Genomic DNA, 20,142 nt, shown 5'->3' on the forward strand with positions numbered 1-20,142 from the left:
TCTTCTTAATTACACTTTGATAGCAGTAATGACTAATCCATAATTAAAGGAGAAAATACATTTTGAAGTAAATAAATTGAATTACAGAAAGTCAGACATATGTTGGGCTCACTGAGTGAAAAACAGATCTGCATGTTAAACAGCTGCAATGAAGTGAACGCTGCTGACTCTGAGGTGTTTTTTTCTAGTCTTTTGACACATTTGGTTCTGCAGACAAACAGCCCTGGGGCTTTGTGTTTACATGCCTTGCTGTGTGATTGCGTTCCGGCCTGCTGCTGTGCATGATTTGCAGCTGCCCGCCAATGTTCTGGAGGTCAGCTGTTCCCATAGGGTCTTTTGCAATCTTCAGCTCGCCTCTGAAATCTTCCGAGCCTTTTATGACGTTATCGAGCCAGGAGGCTTACCTTGAGAGTGATGTGTGTGAGGAGTGCAGTCGCTGCTTCTCATGTCGCCAAGGTGAGCACTATGGTTGTGAGTGTGTGACAGGGTGTGTGAAGCCACGGCGGGCATACTGCCTGGAGTTTACTCTGCCCGACACCATTGTGTTGCAAAAACGGGTCACCTGCACCTGCTCAAATGCCGTTAATAACAAGCGCCTTATTATGAACAATTTCAAGCTCCATTTGAACAAAATGAAGGTGCTTTTATGGAATGATGGCATGTTGTGGAGTTCCCAGAAGGCATCTGCAACAGACATGTCAGTGTTCAGGAGGTCCCGGAGGTTAAACTGTCTGATGGCCTCAGTGAGGTTGGAGGATGGTGCTGATGCAAGGTTGTTGCTAAGCTACAAGATTTCATTGTTGGCTGACATGGGTCTTGCAAGACACTTTGGGTTTGTTGTGGGGATTTATTGGCTTTTCAATTTGTAATGTCTCCTGTAGATGGTTTTGTGCGTCACGAGCACTTAGAGTAGACTTCAGTTGTGTTTGCTTGCTTGATTTATTTCTTCTGTCTGGTAGCCTCCAACATTTGTCCCGCTGATTTCTTTTTTGTGCCGCTGCCTTCCTCTCTGAAATTTTGGGAGCGTTGCTGAAACATACATTTGTCATGCTCAGATGGTCAATAAGCTAGCAAGCTCCACAGAACCAGCATTTAGGGAGGATAGGCAAATTGGAGTTATTCAAGTCAGTCATGAAACTGGGAGCTGCTGAAGTGAGCTGTGAACTTTGCTGATCCAGAAACTCAATGAAAACAAATCTTTTCAAGCCTGAAAAATAGCAAAATACGAGAAAACTGTTTATAAAAATAAAAATTTTGAAAGATAACTGACCAAACTAAATGTTATAAAAACTGTATATTTATCAAGAAACCCATGGGTTGACCAAAAATCAAGCAGATGTTTAAACTCAGACCTCAGAGCCAGTTTTGTTCTTGATGAATCTTCCTGCACTCATTTGCAGCATCAGCAGCTGCTGCTGAACACTCCCTGTTTAAGTCGCTCGGCTGCAGGCCACACATCCAGAAGAATATCTGCTCTCACTCCAAGATAAACACTCATGCATGTTGGCTTGTACATAGAGTCACTGGTGACTTTATTAGGTGCACCTGTTCCGTCTTTTGTTGAGACAAACATTGTATTCGCTGATCACATAACAGCAACTAAATGCTTTCAAACAAGCTTATTATTTCTGAAAATTGCAGAATTTCCCCATATTTCCTCAAGGTGTCACAGACAGAGAAAGAATATGGAAAAGTTTCTATGAGCCTCAGTTGTGAGAGTAAACAAACCTTTAGAAAACTGTAGGGAAACAGCATTAGATCATAAAAATGCAACTCAGATGATATTAAATGGAGTATTAAAAAAATGCTCTAAAGCCTTTTTAATGCAAAAACCACTTTTATTTAACACAAAATTCAAACAGACTAGTAAAAACAGCAAAAAGAGCACATCATTGACTTTATCATTTATTATCCAATGTTGAGGTGCATTGTGGGTGGTCACTGTTACTTACAGTGTTCGTGCATTGTTCTTTTTATGGTCAAGTTGGATTAATGAAGCCAGTGTTCTTTCTTTGATTTATCTGTTTTGTAGTTTCTTGTGTTTAGCGTGTGTTTTGTGTGCATTTTAAGCTGGCATCATGAGTGCATGCTGGAGATAAAGCAGTCAGTGTAACATATTTTCCAAAGAGCTGAATTTGCGCAGTGTTTCCGTTTTGGGGCCTACGTTGCTACTTGGAGGAATTTCCTAAACCCCATTGTTGACTGGTTTTCCTATAACTTCTTCTGGTGTTTGGAGATTTACATCTGAAGTCACATATTGTCCTGCCATCTTTCCAAAAGAGCAGGTGATGCTGTGAAGCTCCGCCCACCCCAAAGCAGTCTTGAGCTGCTAGTTTGACAGTTGGATCTCCCTTCTGTTGAGCAGAGGGAGATCTACACCACGCCACATGCAAATGAATTATACTGGCACGCTATTACAGTAGATCTCACTTCTGATGAGACATATTTTTATCAGGCACGGACAAGCATTTCAACTTTGGAGCATGTTAGTCTTTTGTAGCACTTAAAGCCAAATCATGGCCACTCCCACTTTTTAGAGTGGTGGTGTTAAACAGATGAATCAGGTTCTCCATCATTTCCAATTCTGACTCTGTCCTCCACCTCTCTAGATGTTCCTCCACCTGCTCCCTGCTCTCCCTATAGATCACAGTGTCATCTGCAAACATCATGATCCACAGAGATTCCTGTCAAATCTTGTCTTTCTTGCATTTTCAGTTTCTAGATTAGGAAGAAACTAGAAATAAAATGTCTTCAGTCATCTAAGTGACGTCTTGAAGATAATTGATTGCATTTAGATTTAAAGTATTCTTTCTGTGAAACAATTTCCCTCTCAGTCAAGGGACTGTGTGCACGTTACCTCTGCGTTTGATGTAAGACCGTTCAGTCATTTGTGGTTTGGAAAGTGGATAGTGGAACTGTGTTGTTTACATAAAAATGCCTGAGTCTTTAGAGTTCATGTCTTCTATCGTTACCTAAAGTCATAATAAATGTAATCTGCTACCAGAAGGACATCTGGTGGGTATAACTTGCAAACCTGTGTTAAGTACATACGTTATTGCAGTGTTCATGTCAGCCACAGTAAAGAAATAAACGTGTCTGGACTCCAACAACAGACAGCAATGCAGCGTGTGACATGTAGACTTATATCTTATAACAAAATGTTGTCTAAAACATTTTTGGGTGCAGTGTTGTCCACTGTGATGAACTAGTAAAATAAAGCTACTGTGCCTCGATCCAAATGGTGTTTTCACATATCGGTTGCCGACTATTTTTAATGGTTTAGGTTGATTTGATTCAATTAACAACTTGACTCAGACAGATCAATTTGATTGGATCAATCGATGCATAGTTAGACTCTTATGACATATGTTCTCTTTTCTGCTTAGATTCCCTGTTTGTGTGAAGAAAAATGCCTTGCTCAATAACTCCTGTCATTCTTGTCTTTCCAGAGGGAGATGGTGTACGCCCCTCAGGACTCTCCCTCTAACCGCCGTCTGAGTAACCCCCCCATGTCCTCACAGCACTCGTCCTCGTCTGCCTCACCCCCCCATGGCTCACCCTCCCGCGCCCGCCTTCTCTACAGCAGCGCCGGCAGGCCCTCCTCCTACGCAGGGCCTCCTCATCACACCCACTCCTTGCCTCACCCACACTCCCAGTCTCACCATTCCTCCCCTCACCAGCAGCCCCAGCTCCACCAGCCGCATCACTCCCCCCCGGTCTTCTGCACCTCCTCCAGTGCTATTTTGGAGCGCAGGGATGTGAAGCCTGATGACGAGATGGGGGGCTCCAGAAGCATGATGTTGCTGCGAGGAGACGACCGGATGGGAGGTGGGATCTACGCAGATCCCTACTCTTTGGGGCCGGACACAAGTCGGCTGGCTCTGGCTGGAGGCCCTCACTCCCCAATGCCGGCCAGAGCCGACCCCTACGGCTCCTTATACCGTCGTGGGGGAGGTGGGGGAGGCGGTCATGGATCCGTTCGCTCGCTTACTTCCTATTCTGCTGCTGCTATACAGGGGGAACTGATAGAGAGCAGCGCCCTCTACAGGCCAGGAGGACCCCTTTATAATGATGCTTATGCAGCGTCGATGTTGGCCATGGGGCTGCGGGTGCCACCGCCGTCCTCCCCCCAGAAGATACCTGACATGAGGGACTCCTACGGAGCTACCATGCCTGCTCGGGGTTCCCCTGGGAGGCAGAATTTGCGAAGGGACTCTGTGACCTCATCTGTGTTTGGAGACAGCCCCAAAGCCAGAGGCCAGGGTCCTGGGTTGAGTCTTACCGCAGAACAGCTGTGCTTAATGCAGGGGGGGGAAGGAGGGGGTGCAGGGGGCTTCGGTTCACCACTTCTGGGAAATGAGACAGAGACTCGGTAAGACATAGAACCTAAGTATCACGTCAGTTTGGTGAAGAAAACCTGAAAGATTTCCCCCAAACAGCAGTAAAAATAAAATAAAGGGTAACAGAAATGCATCATGGGAAAGGCTGACTTATCAGTTCATTTCAAAGTAATCAAGTTAAGGATCTGCATTCAGCCATGCACAGGAAATGACACTAAAGGTTTACAGTAATGAGCTGGAGCTTATGAAGTTGGTTAAGTGCAACACTGACGTGGGAGATCAGGGTTCGATTCCCAGGGGGCGCAATGAGCTTCATCCACTGTGGGTCCTGCCTAACTAAGCAGCCACTGTGTAGCCTGCGCCCGTCCCCAGCCCGGATAAAATACAAGGTTGTGTCAGGAAGGACAAACCCACCTGTGCAGATCAGTGACAGGTGATGGCGACCCCTGTTAGGAAATGCCGAAAGGTCAACAACATCTCTTCCAGATGTATTGACCTTTTTGAATCCAAATGATATAAAATCATGTTACTCTTTGATGGTTTTCTAAGTATAAATAAGTTAAATACATACATACAAACATAAAGTTTGACTTTAATGAAAGGTGCATTATCTTTAAAGGAGTTTATCCTTTCATAAATGAAACGACTGTTATTCCTGCATTTCTGCTGTAAACCTAGGGAACGTATGGAGGCCATGGAGAAGCAGATCGCCAGTCTGACCGGGCTGCTGCAGAGAGTTCTGAGCAGAGCGCCTGAACCTGAAAGCCCGTGAGACCAATGTGCACACACAGACACACAAACACACAACGTACAAGCCCAACGACAAACACATGTTAAGTTTTCTAATGATCATTTCAGATCTAACTTTCCAGAAAATTCTACTCTGTTGTCAAAATATTTCTGGTTGAAATTTTGATTTAGTCACTTTAATTTAGCTGACCTGTGCTTATACAACTATTTGGAAATTCTTCAAACCTTTCATATTCTTTTGGTCACTTTAGCTAAAAACCTGTTGAACAGTAGTGAGACAAACTTTAAGTTGATCATTTTGAAGCAGTTAAGATTAGTGATCTTTCAACCCCATTTAGACATCACATACCTTTTCTAACTTTATATCAAATTTGTTCGTTGTTTGGGACTCAAATCTGAATAAAATTCAGATTTCATGAGCTAATTTGACTATTTAATATTGATCTAAGCATTGGTGTTTAATAGCATCCAAGAAAACCTTAAGGATGAATAGAATTGATCAGAAACAGCAGAAAAGTTGACATTATGAGACTTGGTGTGTATTTTTTACATTAAAAATGTAAAAATTGTTATGAGGACAAAATTAAAGAAGTAGAAATTGCTGTTTCCTTGATTAATTTAAAAGTCTATTGCCATAAAACATGTACTGATATCTAATCTATTATAATAGTATTCCAAAGTGTATAAAAAGTAAATGTGATTTAATGAAAATTATAATAATGTTGTCTTAATCAATTACAATCTTCAAATATTAAAATGAGTTACATTTGTTGAAGAAAACTCACACAGACAAACAAAAAATGTTTCTTATTTGTCATTTCTGCATTTTTAAGTGATGGGGAACAATATTAGAAAATGATCTAGCATATAGCAGAAGTAAAACTGTGGCTCTACTTTTTCTGAAAGGCAATTTAAAAAATAGCTGGATCATCGATCTATTCTGCAGTGAGCTGCGCACAGAGAACACATGTTCTTCATGAGGGCTCAGGAAAAAAGGAATTCCTATTTTCTCTGGACTTTTAAATAAAATTAATATCACTGCTGGATTTCCCTCTGGAGCTTTAATCTCACAAATGTCAAGCAGAGGAGGATCCAAATGCAGGACTTACAGCCAGTATCGGCAGAATGATTACAGAAACGGTTGTTTTTAGGTCCAAAGGGCCTTGATCAGGCCTGGAACGGAAAACTGCTTCAAATTAACGGCGGATGCCTCTCGTGGAAAAAACAGGAATAACGACAGAGCAAAGGTAGCTGAACAAAAATATTACATTGAGCTACAATTCAGACACAATGATTTTACTGTGAGCCATTTTTGTTGGGTGCAACCTAATAAAAAAGTAAATAAAATAAATGAAGAAAAAAAAAATTGAAAAACAAACAAGATGTTTTGTATGTTTATGTGCATTTTATTTTTAATGCCAACATTATATAAAGCATAAAGTTGTAAATCTGACTGAAGCTGGGTATCAAACTCATTCTGTTGACATTTAAAGCCAGTCAGTGTAAGAAAATTGACTGATTACAAAGATTTCTAACTGTCAACATTAACGTGATCGTGCATATATGTTGATTTTGCTGAAGCACTCATTTGCTGCTCGACACTCAAGCTCATCCGGTTCTGTCGCTGTATGGTTGGACGGCCGCGGTGAGGCCCCGATGACGGGTTCTTGTCAGGTCTGCCTGTCTCACAGACTGATCAGAAACACCATGTGTGACTTTGTGACTGAAGAGAAGTGTTGTAACATTTTTCAGTGCAATAACAGGAGACACAAGTGAGCTGAGATCCATCAATGTTCAGATTCATCCAGATTAGAGCAGACGCTCAGTTTAGTATTAAAGTTGAATCATTTATTTAAAGTGTTTTTTAGAATATTCTCCTAAAGTAATTACCATTCCGTATGTATAGGAGCCATTTGAATAATAGAACCAGGAAAATGGGGGCTTCATGCAAAAAGAGGCGCTTATTTGAGGGGCAACAAAATGCAAAGTTTACTTCTCGACCTGCTCACGTCTATTCTAGTAAACATTTTCAAAAACAGACACACCTGAGAGCTGCAGAAACATGAATCAAACGCAGGATGGAAGCACAGATGACCTTTCTGTTGATGCTGAGAAAGGCAGTTTTTCAAATACATTTAAAACTAACAAGAACGCCACATTCAATAATGTTTTAATATTGACGCTGATATATTTTTGTTCCTGCAGGGAGAAGGGTGAGTCCGCGAGCGACTGCTCAGGAACTGAGGGTAAGTGGCTCCAATAGCAGACGTTAATGCCGCCTGTGCTGCTCGCTGCTGCTGCTGCTGCTGCTGCTGCTGCCGCCGCTGCTGCTGCTGCTGCTTGTTGACAGGCTCCTCTCTCAGACCGGCTGCTGTTTCACTTTCACCTGCAGTGCTCTTAGAGTGTGCAGTCTCATTTGTGAATGCAGCGGATGACGCTGCAGCTGCTTTATTCTGTATGTGCTGGCTTTGATGGGTAACTGCTGCTCATGCTCCTTGTTTTAGCTGGACGAACTAAAAAACAGAAAGGTAGCTACTGTGTGTGTTGTTGGAGTGTCTGGTTCCTGTGCCCCCGTGTGCTCCACCCTCACTCCATCCTGGTCTTCCTTCTTCATGTGGAGCCCCGTTTGCATCCGTACTTTGAGGTTTTGAAAGGATGCAAGGCTCCTTTATTGTTGTGGTTTTCCTTCTTAGACAACAAAAAGGTATTGAGTTGCATTTAAATATTCCAATTTAAATCCGTAATGCATCACTCTAGAAACACATTATGTTCCTACTTAATGTGTGAAATCTCTTGATGAAATTTTTTTGTGTGCATTTATTTAATATCATGCTTGTTGTATGTTGTTGTATATAATTGTTTTTAACTTGATCTTGTATGCATTGTATGATCTATATGTCGGACAGTTATTCTCTTTTGAAGCTTTTTTGAAACAGTTAAGATAACATTTCTTTCCGTCAAAGTTTCGAATCTTGACAAATCAGAATAATCTTGCAGTGACTCAACATTTATGAAACTGGATCTGATCTGAATTGTAAGATGCATTAAATTATCATTATGTAACATATTTAAAGTAGAATTATCTAATTGAAAGTAAAGTGGACAAACAGCAAAAGAACAAAAAGAAGAGTCAAAAGATTTCAGTGGTGAAAGAAGTAGAACCTTTACAGATGTACTGCTCTTTGGTGCTGAGTCATTGTGCAGCATGTAGTGAAGGATTACACAGGTATACAGGTACCTGACTTTACTTGGCAAAGGTCAGAGTGAGATATAACCCAATCGTGTTTGGAAGAAATCTCATCTGACCAGCCCAGCTGACCCTGGCAGAGGGCAGCAAAAGCTTCAGGCTAAAACCAGATTCCATGAAGGAAAGGGTTCAGTTACAGGTCTCCGTTGGAACAGCTGCTGTCAGGAATGCTCACAGGCAGAATCTGCCATTCCAGGGTCTTTATCAGAACTAACATTGCAGGCAGATATTTCATCTTACTGATTTATATAGATGTTTTTTCCCCCAATAATGTCTTCCAGTCCCATTTATTTGTAGGATATTTTTTGCTTTGTTTGAAGACTTTTAGTGGGTCTGTTAGGCTACATAATGTGGCCACTAAAGCTGTGAAGTGACCTGTAGAGTTCCCTGCCACCTCAGTGAGGCATTTAGTGGACAAAGGAGAACACAACCTTTGCATCAGAACTCTAACTTTAAAGCGCTAGCCGTTGTGCTATCTTGTGGGTGAGCAGGATTTCATGTCTGCCATGGACATGGCCTGGTGAAAATCAAAAATCATTGGAAAGAAAAGGTTAGCGTGTTGTCTTGCACGTTCCAGATGACCCCACTTCCAACGTTAACGTGTCTTGGAAAGCTCAAAGGGTCAGACCAGAGTGTTGACAGGCCAGCGGCAGATGCATTTCAAAATGTGAATGCTTGTTCATCCCCTAGAAAACGACAGATAGGCCTATGTGTTAAATCATAAAAGTTTATACTTCACCCCACATGCCAACCGGTGGTCAGTCCTAACTGCAAACAGCTAGTGCTGGTGAGATTATCATATTTTGGGCAAAAACACAGTCAAGGTTTTGCAAAGGCATGGACAAGAAAAAAGCCGATGACCAGTTCCATCCATCTGTAGTCATGATTCCAGGTGTGTTTAATAAGGATCTATAAGAGTGAACCCACATTCTGTGTGCTGCAGCATCTGAAGTGCCAGAGAGGAACCATCCGATAGGCTGGCGCTGTGCACCGTCGGCGCATGTAGTTAAAGTGTCCTCCTCTTCTTGACTACCGAAGTTTCAGAGGCAGGTTTGACGACCGCAGAGTCTCTGAGCTGGTCAAACACTCCTCCAAAGCTGTCATCAATTAGGCTTAAATGTGGCCAGAAGCCAGCCGCCGCGCCGCCTGCAGCTCTGCTTGTTAGAGTTTCTGGGATGCACACTGGGGTCATTTTCTCAGCAGAAGAAAGGCGTCGGCATGGAGGTGTTTGAATTACTACCGTGTTGAGATGTGGTTCTAGGGAGGAGTTTGGACTTTTTTTCCTTGTGATGAATGAAAGCAGCCTTACAAATGCAACTCTGAACGCCCACTCTGTTATTGATTGGTTGTCTGCGAGTTCCGATGCCTTGTCTTGTTCTGCATGATAAGTCATGGCTCCCTCTCATCGTCATTTCAAAGGATTATCTGATTTGGAAGCACTCATACATTCCTGATGTCTGGGGACTGCGCTATAATGAGATACTTGGAAGTATTGCTTTTCATTATACATTCAGTGTTGTCCCTGAAGCCTTTCCATTCTGTTTATCATTCAGTCTGCTGTAATCTCCTCTCCTGACCTTCAGCACTGATGGAACTTGTCCCGTTGCCAAATTCTGCAATTATGTGAAATTATGTTATGTGTATCTAACAACAGACAGAGAAACTTGACATGAGCACAAAAGTAAACCTACAAAATGTTGCATTTCCATTCTTTCATCTTCAAAGTGCATTTTGGGACAATGTCTATCACTTCTGACAGTTACCGCGGAAACTAAATTATGCGTTAACTCAAGTGTTGTTTGCTGGGCAGTTTTGACACCATCTGCCCCCCTGGCCCTGATGCCGCCTCCCTCTCTGGGGCCCAACCAGCCTGTCCCCGTTTCCCGGCTGCAAATGCAGCTCCACCTACAGGGCCTGCAGCAGAACACCAACGCGCTGCGCAAGCAGCTGTCGCAGCTACGCAACATGCAGGTGTGTGTCTATGCGATTTGTGCATATCCTGAGCAAACACCAAAAGTGTTTGATCAAATACAGAGGTGCCACAGTATTTCCTCTTTAGATGGTAATTTTTAGAGAGCTAAATGGTAATGGCTTATACTTACATTGTGTTTTACTGCCTTCCTTTAAGGCCCAAAGCGCTTTACAGTCACTGATGGCCGCTCCAGTGCCCAACTCTGGCGCCAATCTAGAACCACCAGGATCAACCTGCAGCTTTTAGCTGAACTCTTTTGGTCCAGCTTAACCAAGCATCCATACATCCATTTGTCCATCTATCCATGCATCCATTTGTGTTGATGCGGGTGCTGGTGCCAATCTCAGCCACCTATTGCAACGCCAGTTTAACTAAAGGCGGCTAAAATTTCAAACTTCATTTACTTCCAGTCACGACAAAAGGTGGGATGCTGTGGTAAAAGCTCCACCTTTATTTAAGACTGCATTTAGACTGGACATATTTGGTTCCCTTAAAGTGAACCAGAGTCCGTTTCCCCGATAATCCAGAACAAATTTTTCAGTGCAGCCCGGTCCAGCACCAGGAACCGTTCTCTGGCCCATCTTTGGAGGTCGTCTCGGTTTGTTTCCAATCGGACTGAGCTCCGATTTGTTCTGAGTTTCCTCAGTCTGAATAGGCTCCATCCTCGGAGCAGAAAAACTGGACCAAAAAGGGCCAGGTTTTAAGGGAAGTTAATGGATTAACTGTGATGATGAGACACATCAATCATTAAAATGTGATTGGATGAATGCAGGATCATTAAAACAACTTCTAAGGTGACACACAATGGTTCCCACTGTTTTCCTGACAATCTGTATGTCATAAACATTTATTAGCGTACATTCTTCGCCGTCGTCTCCTCAGTAACCGCCCTGCAGCACGACTCCACCGGACCAAAGTAAAAAGTGTTGTACACAACGTTGATACAGACAAACAGAATTTGTCAGTGAAATAGAAAGTTTGTCCCGAAAAGGATTGCAAAGCGAAGGACTTTGATTGTTCTCTCTCCCGTTGCTTCATCTCACCCTCCTAATTCCTGGCCAATGACGGAAGAGATCTTTAGTCATGTGGTTTTGTAAACAAGCTTTGGTTTGAATCAGAAATTTCTGGTAGATGACAATCTGAAAACAGACCAAATGCAATGTTCAGGTCCAGTCTGAATACATCCTTAGTGTCCTCTTTACGCCACTGAAGTCCCTGCATCAGTTTTCTGTTACTGAAGAGCTGCAAAAGAGTTACTAAAATATTCAGAAGTGGAGCTCTTGAGTTAGTCCTTTTAGTGTTCAGAAAACGTCTTTAAAAATATGGACTTTTTTCAAAAAAAATGTCAGATTGTCAAACATTTTTTAAATGTTTCTGTGACGTTTGTGCAAAAATGCTAAGTTGTTTCTTAAATGTAACATTTAGCTTTTCACATTTTTGCGATCTTATGTTGTGGAATTTCTAAATGTTCATTCAGTAAGTAAAGAAATAGAAAAATAATAAAGAACTTTTTTTTAAACTGACCTTTGACACTTTTTCTTTAAAACGATTTTTCATTGTATGAAAGCTTTCTGAAATGCAAACAACACATAATTCCAAACATCAGGACTACGCCACCCTAAAACTGTGTTTTCTCTCTTACCGATCCTTTGGTTGATGCAGCTGGAGAACCAGGATGCGGTTCTCTCCCTGCTCAGACAGACCGAGTCGGAGTTGAGCCTCATGATGCTGGACGCTATGCGTACCCAGGAGGACCCCCTCCAGAGACAGCGCCTCCTGGTGGAGGAGGAGAGACTCAAGTACCTCAATCAGGAGGAGCTGCTCATCCAGCAGCTGCAGTGAGTTCAGTGCCGTATTTTGATGATGAAAAGATTTAGTTTTACTATAAAACAACTGTAAATTAAAGTCTTGTTTTAAACCAAATGAATCATAATGTTGCACTGTTCAACAATAAGTGATCTGTTTTGTTTTGTTTTTTTTACTTGTCCTGTCCAGCAGCTCAGCAAACAGATCAGAACTGAAGGCCTCTTGTGTTGGACAGATTTTACTGTAAGACACGCGAGGGGTATATTTGCATAAACCCCTTTTGTGTATTTATTATATTATATTTGTGTGCATTTTATTCAGACAGAAAAGAGAGATGTTAAAGATGAGGGGTACAACAATGGTAAAAAGGGGGTAAATAAGTTGAAGAATGTTTAAAAAAACATAAGGAAAGGGGTAAAGTTACAAAAAAAATTGCTTGTGTTCATGAGTTCACATGTTTATCAAAAGGGCTGGGCCTGTTCACACACACTTCAATATTACAAATTGGCTACAAAAACCTTCACACAATTCCGATACAGATCAGCTCACTCACAACAGTGGGGTGTCTTAAATTCCCTTTGTTAGACAGGAGATGCTGTTTGGAAGAGTTAGTGAACTTAAGGCCGTGTCACACAGCCGCTACGTACATGTTGTGCATTTTCCACGTATGACATGTCGGTCTTTCTTGATCCCTGCGTGATCTGCGTCATTCATGAGTGTTTATTGCGTTCGTCAATGTGTGCAGACGTCTATCTAGGCTTTCAGCCGACGGGTCTTTGCGTGAATTCGGTTCAAATTTTTCAGTCGGTTGAGAATTACGCAATCTTATGCTTATTTTACGTAGTTTATAGTCAATTATTACGTAAATCTCATGCAATTGTGTGTGATTTTTGTGAGACGCATAAACAAAGTTGTGTCTTTCCTTGACCGTTCCACGTATGTCTAACAGACTTTTCACGCATGAACCACTGATGTAAAAAGACCACAACGTTTCTCACTTTTTCCACATAGATTCACGTATGACTACCGTAGTTTTCATCCGTGCAGTATGCGTTAAATCTACACAGCAGCTGTGACACGGCCTTGAGTTTCCACAGTTTTGTTTTCAAACAGTGGTGAGGCGTCTGCAGTTCTCCTCTCCAGAAGGTTTTATCTTTTTCTGTAAATTAGTCTCAAATTATTTAGTTGCAATAACATATTTCCTCTTTGTCTGTTACTTCTGTAGACATCTTTTTTTTTAAAACCACACAATTCCTTTCTAGTGAGAGTCAGCAGGGACCGTTCCTACTAATTAGCGGCTTTTCTTTGCCAGCTTTCTTAGCCGAGCACATCTGCTGCTCTTTGAAGAGTCCTAGAGTTTGTTCTGAGGAGGACATCATGGAAAGTGTGTGTGTGTCCTCCACAGTGATCTGGAGAAGTCTGTGGAAGAGCTGCAGAGGAATTCGTCCATCAACCACGGGCTGGTGACGGAACAGGACGTGGAGCAGAAAAGCAAAGAGCTGAGGATGCTGGGGGAGACACTCACGGAGCTTAAAAGTACGACCGACAGTGATGAGCTGCTCATGTACCTCCCCAAAGTCTGTCTCTAAAACTAACTTTACTAATGCGTCCCTCTGAGGCAAAGCACAACAGCTGCTTCCAAATTTCCAGCAGATGCTGGACCAGCCTCCATCTTTTATCTCTGTTATCTTTGCAGTCTTGCAGCACTAAACACTAATTATGATTATTTTTGTCTCTCAAACCTCTCCTAAACACATGCTCAGTGCAAATCTGCTTGTTTCTTAAGCCCGGATTGAAGCCAACTGTCACATCATGATGTTTCCATCATTGTAAGAACAAAGACAGCTGATCACAAACAAGAACTCCCTTAAACAAAAAGATGTCTCAAAGCAACAAGAAGCTATGAAAATATTTTAGGGTGTGTCCACCTCTAGACTGACGGCACTCAGCTGCACATTACCAATGAGGTAATGACCCTACTCTGTGTGTAAGAAATGATCAGAAGTTACAGCAAAAGATCTTAGGTGTGCGTTGCTTTCTTATTTTTTTTCATTCATGATGCATGTTTACAGTATCAAACACAAAACCACTGTCAGTCATTAATTATGCAGAAGTGACTGGTCATGGAAACATGGCCACATTTATGCTCATCGAAGACATTTTTGCAGAATGTTGGACAAATATTTACAAATCCTCTTGAACTGTGGTTGCTCGTCATGAACGTTTGGTCTTCGTCCTGCTGCTCAAAAACAGGAAGTCTTGTGGGGATGATTAACATTCAACCTTTGTGAATCTCATTTTTTATAGTAATAGAATTCCAAGAATTTGGGCACATAACTGTAAAGGATGAAGTGGTTTCCCAACATTTGACAGGGATTTGCAAAACCTTTCCAGTGACACAACTGCTGGATCAAATGCTAAATGTTTAGGTTAAATATTTGTTGAAAAAGTTGGAAGCCATTGGATAAACACCTGGGGCTCTCCTCGAATGACATTTGAAATGAGACTAGATGATTCAGGCCTCAAAACAATTCAATATCGAAATAATGACCAATAAATTTTCATGCAATCATGGTTCCTCCTCATTATGTGTTCTGTTTCTACCTGGAAAATATCCAATAGAATTTAACAAAAGGCGTGAAGCAGAAGTTTTACCAGAGGCTTTGGTCTTCAATAGTCTTTCACTCCTTCACACACAACCCTTCTTTCCCTTTCGTCATTGTCTTTCTTCTATTTCATCTATTTTTCTGCAGACCAGTTCCCCAGCCTGCAGAGTAAGATGCGGGTGGTGCTGAGGGTGGAGGTGGAGGCTGTTAAGTTTCTGAAAGAGGAGCCTCACCGGCTGGAGGCTCTGCTGAAGCGCTGCAACACCATGACCGACACGCTCAGCTCACTGCGAAGGTACTGTACTCTAATATTTCTGACTTTGATAGGAAACAAGATTATAACCAGCAGAAAACCAGGCGTCACACATGATATCACAGAGTTCACGTTCTCATTTACAAGCTTCTTTTTCTTTGAGGTAAACCTCTGCAAAACTCCTTTCTGCTTTGGTTAAATTGCAAACAATCAAATTTGTGGTACGATGGCGTAAGGATGAACAGGAAAGACATTGAGAGGACACAAAGGCTTAGATCATTCCTGTGGTTAACGCCGTTGGTAGAAGATGTTTAAAATGATTCAACATTTACCAAAAAAAGTGTTGCCTGACTTCCAACCGCAACAAACCCAAATCCACACTCCACAAGATGATACATCAAGATTGGAAGGCCATGTGAAAAACGATAGGACATCTATAAAAGCTTGCATGATAGATACACATTTTTGTAATATTATGGGATGTTTACATGTTTAATTTGAGCCATTCAGAGTTTTTCCTTACTCCATCGTATCGTCCTACATATGTAAATGTACCGTTAGTTCTGACTGAGGAAAAAGTGAGGACACCTTCCTGTCTAATCCTACTTCACAAAGGGGAAACCACATGCAGGTGCATCACAGCAAGAACACATGCTAAATCGATTGTTGCTTCACTCTGAATGAGTCTCTGTAAACCTCAGACACTTGATTCATGAGGCTGCTGACTGTTGAAGTGAGAACAAACACCGTGAATAGAACAAAAGAGGGTGTCAGAAAAAAGATTGCAGCAGTTAGAAGTCTGGGAAGGGATTTCAAACGTTCCTTAAGGATGTTAAAGTCAGCCATCTCATTGGTCTGCAGGTGAAGGCCCTTCCAAACAACTGCCAACATGCCCTGGTCTGGTCATCTCAGCAAGCAGATCCAGAGAGCAGACAGAGAACAAACAAAAAAAAAATTATCATTACAGCACCTGAAGCTGCTGGTAGTGCACTGCAGAGGGTTACCGTGGAGATGTTCCCATCTTCATGGCCAGTCTCAGGTTTTTCAAAAGTGAATCATTTTGACAGCACAGAAAAGAACATGTGTGGTGAACACCAAAGACAGCATTCCAAAACAAAGAACCTCACGTCAACAATAAAACACGGAGGTGACAGTATCATGGTGTGACCCTGCAGGAGCAGGTCAGCTCAGCATCACAGAACCTACCATAATGTGGCATTTGTACGATCAAAGGATGTTTGGAGAACATTTTCCAATACTTTTGTGCCCACACAGTAAACACCATGAGAGGGTGTTTGAGAAACATGCGACTGAACCTGCAGTGGGTGACGGAAATGAAAACACAGCGAGGATTCAAATCAACCAAGGACTGTCAGAAAACATGAGGAAGGGACAGTCCTGACATGGGGGGTCGATCCTCAGCTGCGGTGAAATTAGCGTGACCCCCTCAAGGGTAGAAGTCAGATTTAAGCCTAATCCACACACTAGGTCACAATTAATGAGATTAACTGACCATGAAGCCGTTTTTATAGCTCCTCCCATCTGATGGTTGGCGTCTGTGTGACATGCTGTCTGCTGCTTATGCTCCGGACCTGAAGATCAAATACAACAAATAAAGAATGCTCATTTTTGGTGGATTAGAAAGCTCACTAGAATCTAAAACAACATTTATTGTGGCTGAGGCATGCATAAATCCCCAAAGCGTTCATATGAAAAGGGGAAATGCCAGTGAATTTCTTCTATGCCTGAGCTGAGGCCGTTCCCTGCGCGGATCCAATCCCGCCAGGCCGGTCAGTCGCACGCCTGACAAAAACAAAGCAAAGAGTTTGTCTGCTGCTGTGGTGCTAATGCTCACGGTGACTGTGGCCACGGCTGCGGTCGAAGGTAGAGGGGTCATTCAAGTTAAGCTCCACGTCGGACGAGTGCCGTCCGGTCAAAGCCTTTCTCGTGAGGCCTCATCTGAGGCCGGGACACAGAACCTTTACTTGATTTTTACACCTGGAGGAGTTACCTTGAAATGAATGGAGAGCTCAAACTTTAGACTCACACATCAGCATAGAAAGTTATACATACGAATGTTTACTTTTAAAAGGAGGATCAGACTAGAATGCGGACGGACAAAAAAAGGACCAGCATGAAAAAACGGACAAAACTTTGATGAAGAGGGCGGAGCCTCCATGCAGGACGCGATAGAATTTGAAATTATTTCAGAGGCCATAAACAAGGAAAAATCAGCATGTAACACACAGAACAACTCTTTCTGGGATTGTTGGCGTACATAAAACCTTGATGCTTCACCAAATGTACCATTGTCTCTAAAACCCGGAGCTTTGGCTCTGTAAAGTTTGCCTGACGTTTAAAAACCAGCGCCAGCAGCAGCAAAGCTGCATCCTCTGATTACTGCTGTGTTTGTCTCTGCAGGCAGGTCACTGACGGGGTTTGGAAGAGTCCTGAAGACTTTTCCAGCCAAGCCCAAAAGAAAGGAGAAGACCTGAGTCACAGCTCAGACCTGGACGTCCTCAACAGTCCTCCGCTCAGTCTCACTGACCTCAGCACCAGCGCCGGCCTAGCTAACTGGAAGCCTTTCTCGGCTGTTGATGCAGATGTTTCAGGCCCGGAGCAGGACGTTCAGTCCTCCATGACCTTTAGAAATCGAATTCTGGATGAGCTGCCAGCCCGGCGTTCTGCTGACAAGTCTGTTTCTGCTGAAGTCCGACTGGTAATCTGCTGCTCGGGAAGAGTTTCTTTGCAGAGGAACACTTTTCATTGTTTTGCTCCATCGGGACAGGCCAGATGGCAAATATCCATTCATATTTGAAAAAACCCATCTCAGAGCTCTTAAATCTGTTATTGAAACTCTGTTTACACAACAGCAGATGGTTCATTATTCCATTTGTCCTTCCATGATCAGCAAACAAACTCCGTCCCAGTTGTGTCTGCTGGTGTTTTGCATAATATTTGCCTGTATCTGTATTTGTGTCAGGCGGCGGAGCGGGACTGGGAAGAGAAGCGAGCCAGTTTGACCCAATTCAGCGCCCAGGACATCAACCGCCTGCTGGAGGAGACCCAGGCCGAGCTGATGAAGGCCATCCCGGACCTCGAGTTCGCAGCCAAGCACATAAACAAGCCAGCAGTGCCCCCCAAGCCCCATATTACCCTCCCCATAACGTCCACCACAGCCACGTCCTCTGCGGCTGGCACCACTGGGACGACAGCCACCACCGCCGCCACCACCGCCACCACCGCCACCCCCACCAGCGCGCCCAGCGGCGACCCACAGCCTGGAAAAGTTCATCTGGCTGCCCAGAAGCTGAACAGTATGGAGGGGGGCGGTTCCCACCGAGGGTCAGGTGAGGCGCCTGCATCCCTCATCGCTGCAGAGAATATTTAGCATCACTGCTCGCCAACTCTGCTGTTTTCATAGTGGATCTCAGCGCAGCCAAGTACAGAACGGAGAAGCCCTCCAAGTCTCCTCCCCCGCCTCCTCCTCGCCGGAGCTTCCCGTCGGCACACGGCCTCACCACCAACCGCACAGGGGAGGTCATCGTCACCACCAAGAAGGTGGAGGCGGCTGTTCTCTCTTTGTGTCCTTTTTATGAGCAAATATGGTTCCGTTGACTCCATTCTTTATTTTCAATCCCTAAACTGACACAAACATTTGGTTTTGCTCCTGTGAGCTGCTGACGTTCCGCTCTCCATCTCATGTAGAACGAAGATGAGAGTGAGCCGCCCAAGACTCTGGTGAAGCTGAGGAGGACCCCGTCCGACGCCCCGCGGCCGTCCTCCACGCCGCCTGTGATCGCGGCGTCTGCCAATCAAGACGAGGACGACGAGGAGAGGATCATTGCAGAGCTGGAGGTGGGACACTGGCCGAGCGATGCTGCTGCACATTTCTGTGTCTGACTCACCTCACCAGCACTCTCCCTCAAACAACAAAGATATTTCAGAGAGTGCCTGTAAAGGTTTGTAGAAAAGCCTTCCGCTCCCGACCCAAGGCCTCCCCGCCCCGCCTCCTCGGGTCCTTTGGCAGAAAGGTAACTGAAAAATCTGCAGCTTTTGCCGTCACTGCCGCTGCTGTGGACTTCTGCTCCTTTTGGCTTTGCTCTCTTTACTGTTGCTTCTTTGCTGCAACTTCTCATCATTTATTGCAACGTAAACAAAAGCTGAGACAAAGGAAACGCTTCAAAGTAAGTAAACAGACTGTAGGTTTGGCTTCCATGAGCAATATCAGAGGGAAATGTATTAAAATAGGAGTTAACCCTTTAGCACCCTTAACCCTTTTGTCATCATCTAAGATGAATTAAAGTCAACGAAAGTTTTCCGGTGTGCTGCAGCTCACAACCAAATCTCGAGAAGATGATTTACTTCAATGTATTTTTAGTAAAGAAAGTGGAAAAATTGTTCAAATACTCAAATCTTGCTCCAACAACCATTTTCTTTAGGGCTTTTATAGTTAATTAGACAAATGTGGTCTCTGTTTGTTCATTTGGGGAGCAGTAATTAACAGCAGCCGACAAATAAAAAATAAAAGACAAAAATAAAAACATTAAAAAAAAATTAGCACAAAAAAAAAAACAAAAAAACAGCCAAATTTAAACCCTGTGAATTCTCCAGAGTTAAGCTGGACACTAGATAAGAATTTGATAATAATCTTGAGGAAGTGAGCAAAGGCTTCTTTAGACCTATACAGCACTAAATGATCCTCCATTTTTCACATTTTAAAACCTGCTAAATCTCCTTCTGTACCTGGAAGTGTAAAAATTAGGGAACAAATCTCTTAACGCGTTGTGTGCTTCCAGCTGGCAAAAACAAAGAACAAAGCTTTATGGAAATCCTTCTGCTTTGTTTTCTAACACGCATACATGAGGATTTCTTTGTTCACATGCTGATGAATCCAGACCCAACATTCAGGTCACAGAGAGATGGCTCACACAAACTGAACCAATGGCTTTCCATCCGCCTTTGGTTCGTTTGGGACGTTACAGCCTCCATCTCCCTGTCTGGGAGAAACCTTTGACAGCAACATTTTAGGCAGCACCAAGTAAAGATTTGGCTTCAAATTTGTTGTTTTCAATTCTTTTGAGGAAGGATGCAGGGAAATAATTCTATCTGACACAACCTGAAACCCTAAAATGCCTTTTTTCTAAGATCTTCTTGCTTTGTGTTGT

General features: G+C 43.1%; 1 protein-coding gene across 22 annotated transcripts in view; it reads left to right on the top strand.

Annotated features, from left to right (window-relative positions):
- srcin1b (SRC kinase signaling inhibitor 1b) overlaps positions 1 to 20,142 on the top strand; it is a 120,067-nt gene that overhangs the window by 90,249 nt on the left and 9,676 nt on the right. For 11 of the 22 annotated variants that reach the window (XM_078937596.1, XM_078937594.1, XM_078937599.1 and 8 more), the window contains 14 exons: positions 3,450 to 4,372; positions 5,019 to 5,108; positions 7,296 to 7,336; positions 7,595 to 7,618; positions 10,148 to 10,308; positions 11,972 to 12,147; positions 12,305 to 12,358; positions 13,521 to 13,651; positions 14,869 to 15,016; positions 17,396 to 17,693; positions 17,958 to 18,324; positions 18,399 to 18,535; positions 18,683 to 18,832; positions 18,913 to 19,008. In XM_078937596.1, the coding sequence (XP_078793722.1) occupies positions 3,450 to 4,372; positions 5,019 to 5,108; positions 7,296 to 7,336; positions 7,595 to 7,618; positions 10,148 to 10,308; positions 11,972 to 12,147; positions 12,305 to 12,358; positions 13,521 to 13,651; positions 14,869 to 15,016; positions 17,396 to 17,693; positions 17,958 to 18,324; positions 18,399 to 18,535; positions 18,683 to 18,832; positions 18,913 to 19,008 (2,796 nt within the window). The remainder of the gene's footprint in view (positions 1 to 3,449; positions 4,373 to 5,018; positions 5,109 to 7,295; positions 7,337 to 7,594; positions 7,619 to 10,147; positions 10,309 to 11,971; positions 12,148 to 12,304; positions 12,359 to 13,520; positions 13,652 to 14,868; positions 15,017 to 17,395; positions 17,694 to 17,957; positions 18,325 to 18,398; positions 18,536 to 18,682; positions 18,833 to 18,912; positions 19,009 to 20,142) is intronic. The other 11 variants (XM_078937603.1, XM_078937606.1, XM_078937616.1 and 8 more) reach the window with 7 other exon arrangements.

This window comes from Oryzias latipes, chromosome 19, assembly GCF_053564925.1.
Source record: "Oryzias latipes strain Hd-rR chromosome 19, Olatipes_Hd-rR_3.1".
Taxonomy (NCBI): Eukaryota; Metazoa; Chordata; class Actinopteri; order Beloniformes; family Adrianichthyidae; genus Oryzias; species Oryzias latipes.